General features: G+C 36.1%; 1 protein-coding gene across 2 annotated transcripts in view; it reads right to left on the bottom strand.

Moving 5' to 3' along the window:
• NAA25 (N-alpha-acetyltransferase 25, NatB auxiliary subunit) overlaps positions 1 to 6,127 on the bottom strand; it is a 64,461-nt gene that overhangs the window by 36,114 nt on the left and 22,220 nt on the right. For both annotated transcript variants that reach the window (XM_019641663.1, XM_019641662.1), the window contains exons 4-6: positions 3,429 to 3,503; positions 2,229 to 2,336; positions 1,778 to 1,856 (exon numbers count right to left, since the gene is read on the bottom strand). In XM_019641663.1, the coding sequence (XP_019497208.1) occupies positions 1,778 to 1,856; positions 2,229 to 2,336; positions 3,429 to 3,503 (262 nt within the window). The remainder of the gene's footprint in view (positions 1 to 1,777; positions 1,857 to 2,228; positions 2,337 to 3,428; positions 3,504 to 6,127) is intronic.

Below are 6,127 nucleotides of genomic sequence, written 5' to 3' on the forward strand. Positions count from 1 at the left end.
CCTCTACAGCTAAGATGCTGAACAACAGCTCGACCTGGAGGTGGGCTGCCATGAGTCACTGGCGACGGTGTAGGCTGTAGCTCCTGCTGCAGTGGGTTGCCATGGGCTACCGTGTGTGGCCAGCAGCCAGCGTGAGCGGCCAGCAGCGGCCGTGAGTGGCTGTCCAGAAGCCAGCGACTGATCTGCCTCGCCTGGGAGGAGCACAATGATGGTGCCAACTTGGGCCAGTGAAGCAACGTCCTCTCCAACTAGACTGAAGAACAAAAGGACAGCAACTTGTCTGTTCCCCTTCCCCCAATTCCCCAGTGCTGTTCCCATTCCAATTCCCCAATAAAAATCTCAAGAAAAAAACAAACTCCTCCTCCATTTTATATAAAGTAGTTAACTATCAGTTAGTGAAACAGTTCTATGACTGCACAGTCTAGTAAAGGATAGTACATACTTGTATCAAACAGTTTTTTTTAGAGATTATACCTAATGAGAGCTCTGAGGCTACACATCTACAGTTAGTTACTCCCAATGGCTGTAAAGCCACAATTAAAAGACGAGGTTTACCAAAACAATAACTGCATTTCCAGGAATTTCTTCTAAGGAAATCATCAGACATGTGTAAATCATTAGGAACCAAAATCCTGGTCATAAATTTCCAAAATAGGGGAATCATTAAATCAATCTATGAAGTTTGTACAAATCTGTGTTCCAACAAAAAAAAAAAAAAAGGAAGAAGTATTTTCACAATAGAAAAGAACTAGCTTCTTTAACATATAAAGTGCTCTTGCAAATCAGTAAGGAGATTAATCAAATTTTTAGAAATAGGAAAAAGATAAGGAAAAGTAGCTCCACGAAGAGGACAAGATTAATGGCTTTTAAATAATTATCCTCCCTCTTAATTAAATTAAAAATTATAAAATATGTTTTATCTATCAGATTTAAAAACATAAAAAGTTTGATAAACAGTTTGATACTGCAGATTGGTAAGTATGCAAAGAAACAGGCCCTATTACATGCTGAGAATAAACACAGCTGAGAGGAATGCGCATTGTAGCCTGTTGGAGGGCAATCTGGTTTAGAGCAAAGATGCCTCTTGCAAAGAAACTCAAATATCCTTCAAGGCCTGGTTAAGAAAATCCTCTACATTTATGCTATGGGACGTTGGGCAGTCATTAATGAGTGAGCTAATGAGGTGTATCTCTAAGACATAATCTAAGCTAAAAAAACAAACAATGGCTCTAAGAGTATGTAGAGCAAAGGTCACAAACTTAAATGCCTTCATGGGACAGACAGGTAAACAAAGAATGTTTGTGTCTGAGCACAAATCCTAACTAGAGATATTCACATTTTTCAAGCTTAAAAGAAAAAAAATGTTTTTAATATAAACCTGTGCTAACTGAATAAGATTACTCTTATTATGGGCCAGGTACAGTATGTTCTGATCTGTGGTTTAAAACTAAAAGATAGGGGGTTGGAGGGAGATACATCTTTAGAAGGATATACAGAACAAGTAACTAGAGAAGGACCTAGAGGGCAGAAGGTTGAAGATCTGGGGTAGAGCCTTTCACACTCCTTGAATTTTATGAATTCATAAATTATTTTCAATTTAAAAATGTTTTTAAAAAATAAATGTACAACACAGAAAAGTCCAAAGAACATAAAATGATCACAAGTGATTTTTTTTAACGTCTTTATATCTTTATGTTTCTGTATGAGGAAAAAATTTTCCACAATAAACTTTTTTCATGTTTTAACAAGAAAAAAATAAGAAAACTTTCAAAATTACCTCCTAATTTTCCTCTGATGACATCCAAGGCTTCCTGGTACTTCCCCAAACGTTCCAGGATCATATAATAAAGTTCAACCTTACAAAAAAACAAACAGGTGCAACTACTGAAACTTTTCAATAATAAAAAGATGGTCATTTGTATGTTTTTAAAAAGTTATCTAATAAAAAAAGAACACTATCTTCAAATAAGATGAAATTAACAGTAAGACTCAGACAACAGTATTTCCCCTTATCTACAATACATACATTTCAGACTACAGTACTTGCTGAAAACAGTTCCATGTTCATTATACCTAAGCTGGGGGCTTCCAAAGCTTCACATTTACCCAAAAGGCAAGACTGAGGACCCAGCTCTAGAACTGGAATAAAGCAACAGTTCGTAATATTGTAACATAATATTGTAGCAGTATCAATATGCAAATACAAAAGTAGGGCTTAATTAACTCACTTCAGCCTCTGCTTCTATCTTGTCCTCTTTCACCATTTTTTCTACCATTCTCTCAGCGAGGGGCAGAAACATCGTTTTTGAGAGGTTTTCATCCTGTGCTGATATAGACTAGAAGAGAAAAAAATGTTTCGTGCTAATTTCTCTCCTGCTTGCACTATTTATATTATTCCCATGCAGACCATTACTATGACTCTGGCACATAATTATCATTCTAATATGTCAACTATCAGACCTAATTTGAACTTGTCTAGAAAATACATTAGAGAGTGGTTGGCTGTACAAGAGATTTCTTTATTAAAGGTTCATTATCCTACAATATGACCTAACTTTTAAATAGGTTACACATACATTTTTCTAGAAATATGTTGAGGGGGATATGCCTATACTGATCATTATATATATAAAGGGTATCATCAGGTGTTTAAAAACTGTTTCAGATGTCTTTTTGAGATGTTCACACATTAGAAGGAAAATGCCAATTATTTACACAGCTTACTATTAGCTACAATTACCCTAGAGTGATAATTAAAATTGATGCATGGTATTAATTTTAACACTGCCAGAGATTCTGCTCAGAGCTCATTCACACCCTGTAAACAACCTTTCAAGGTAGCTATTATGTTCATTTTATAGATAAAATGAAGTTAATATTCCCCAACTGCTCTCCAAGACATGTGGTAAAGCCAATATTTGAACACAGACCTGTCTGAACCCAGGGCCTCTCTGTTCTTAACTGTTACATTTTAACTCCTACCTCCCCATCCTCTCCTACAGTGTCTCATTTTGGTGCTTACAGTAGCTCTGGGAGATGAGCATCTCCATTCTGCAAAAGAGCAAACTGAGGCTCATAAAGCAGAAATGATAAAACAAGGCCACCAGCTCAATTACCTGTTCACTAACCAACAATATTGTCTTAAAGATAAACCTGAAGTCAAAACATCAAACATTTCAGAGCTTATACTTGATCAAATATCCCAGGAATGGATCTAGGTTCAGGGGAAATACAGTCTGTGCTACACACAAATAAAGCAATATACCAACTCATAAAGAATACCAAAACTCCCCAACTCAAAAAGTCAACTAACAATATGAAAAGTCCGTTTGACACATTACCCAAGACATTCAGAAGACACATTAAGGACAATAACTATATACAAAAATAAAAACAAATCTCAGTCCCATTCTGAATGCCATACTCACTTGCATAATTAAGCTCATCACAGACCAAAAGTAGTAAGGGTTTTTGGGGACAATCTTATATAGAGCCATGCCAGCCTGAAAGACAGAGAGCCATAAACACTTAATTTAGAAAACATCATAGAGGGCAGTTAATGATCTAGGTATGTGGCAAGAAGTTTCCTTGGCGAACAGCAACACATTTACATAACATATCCCAGTTACTGTAAGAGCCTAGTGACTTGATGGATATTCTCTATTGGCAAGGTAATCACAAACATGAATTTTTACAACATCAGGAATATTTCACTTTTTGAACCAGATTTTCTCAAAGTAAAACCCAATATTTCTAGAAAATACTGCAATCTGATACAGTTCCAATAGAATACCAAAGCAAACCCAATATTTGGATTATGAATGTACATCAGTAAACAAACTTTACTGAAGACGTCGCACTAATCAGTTATAGTAAAACAAATGAGCAAAGAAATCCAGACAGCAGATTTAAACTTCAAAATTAGAAAAGATCACTCTGACATCATTTAAAAAATAAATGTTGCGTTAGGAAAATAGTCAGGTTCTTTCAAGATGCCATCAATTAGAACTGAACCCTTTCATTGTGAAATGTGTAATACACAAATACGTAAGCAGGGACATGGCGAGAAGGAAGAGAGTAGATCTACTCATACATTACTAAGAACCTACCCATAATTAGCCAACTAGTAATCAATGCCAGGAACCGTCAGCTAATTATCAGAGTTACTATATTTTTAATCTTCTGCTATCTTCAATCCACTTTAAAAATTACACAGAGCCCCTATTAAGTGGAAGGAAATGCCTATTCCTGCCAAGGATACAAAGATTGAGTCCCAGTCCCAAAGGCACTTAAAAGCTAGGGAAAGAGATAAGACAAATACACAAACAACTAAAATACACTTTGCAATAAAAATAAATGTCCTATACAAAAACACCATGCTAGGATGTTTCCAAAGAAGGCAAGATTGAGTTTGCTTATTCCTTTCTTCTTCTTAAAGGGAACGTAGGGAAGGGATTTATTAATAAAGCCTTCTTTGAAGTAGCAGCCTTTCAGATGGATCCTGAGGTTCAAACGGAATGTCTATAGGCAAAGATGGGGGATAAGGATACACATACAAATATATTTGAGGTGAATGAGTAAGTGAATCCATTCTAGGGGTAAAATGAATCTGAATAAAAACAGTAAAGAAAAGACATATGTTCACATGAACAAGTAGGACATTTAGCTAAAACAAAGGATTAAGAGAAGGAGGGTAGTAGGGAAAAGGGCTGAAAGGTAGACTGAGGCACCTTTGTTGTGAGGCTTTGAAAAAGAAATCTTACAGAGTAAGGAAATGATGTGTAGAAATCTAGACTCTTCTAGGAAGTGTAATTTAGCAGTGAAGAAATAAAATAGGAAGAATGAAGAGGTGAGGTGATGAGGAACTAAACAAGAATGAGATAGATAAAATAGAAAAGAGACCTCAAAGACACTGCAGAGGTAGAATCAAAAGAGAGACAAAAACGGACACACAGGATACTAGGAGCCTAAGATGGCTTGAGATCCTTGCTTCCAACACCAAACTCTGGAGGAATGGAATGTAAAGTGTTAGAAACTCAATTTTACTTGATAATTTGGGGGGAAGAAAACATTTTTATAATGACATGCAGAAATACAAAGGAATAGAATATAAAATATGAATTTTTAATATAAAAGACAAAAATTTCATGCCCACACCCTACTATCTTACAGACACTAACATTCTGCTAATATAGAAAGCTTTTGAAGATAGACAAGTTTGAAAAAAATGGCTGTAAGCTGGTGACTCAGACTGGGAATGTCATTCATAGAAAAAGGAAAGTCTAATCACCATGTGAGTGACTAGCAACTCTTTATTCAGGATGGTTTTGGTTTTTTGTTGTTTGTTTTTCACCTGCCAGAGATGTCATTTAGGGCAGAAGTCCTTTAGTTTTCTGATTCCCTGGCTTCCCTCTCTACCGCCACCAATTTATGCAAATCATTCATTTATTTAACAAATATTTATTGTGCAGAGGTTATTATTATAGGAGCTGAGGATTCAGCAGAGAACAAAACAAAAGCCCTCACCTTCATGAAATAATGGCATTTAATTCGTAAGATACCTATTACCCCAGACTTTCAAAATAAACATACATATAAGCTAAGAAATTGTAACCACCTTAAACAGCAACAAAGGTAGAATAAAAATCAGATGCCATATTCTAAAACATTTAACACTGGAGTACTCCATTTTTCAATACATGAGAATGGAATGATGCAAAAGCAAGCTGTAGGTCAAACATATTAAGGAACTGTTAACTTTTAAGCCACATCAAAGCAACTTCTCCAAAAAGATGCAAAATTGTATATATCTCTGGAAACAGGTAAAGTTAAATTATACAAAAATAAAATCTGTTCGAGTGGCAGATTTTCCTTTTTTCAAAATTTACCTTAATATTGCTATTGCATGAATTTGTCCTTTTTGTTATTTTTTATGTGTGTATAATATACCAGGGGAGCCAAAAAAATGTATATCAGTGGACACTTTGGTCAATGTTGCTCAAGCAGTAGTTCGCCGTCATCAGAAGTGTCTGGGCCGGCCGAGTGGCGCGATGGTTAAGAGCTGGCTTGGGACGCCAGAGGGCCCCGGTTCAGATCCCACATATGAGGGCCAGTGACACTGCCCTCT

Source organism: Hipposideros armiger, unplaced genomic scaffold (assembly GCF_001890085.2).
Source record: "Hipposideros armiger isolate ML-2016 unplaced genomic scaffold, ASM189008v1 scaffold_62, whole genome shotgun sequence".
Taxonomy (NCBI): Eukaryota; Metazoa; Chordata; class Mammalia; order Chiroptera; family Hipposideridae; genus Hipposideros; species Hipposideros armiger.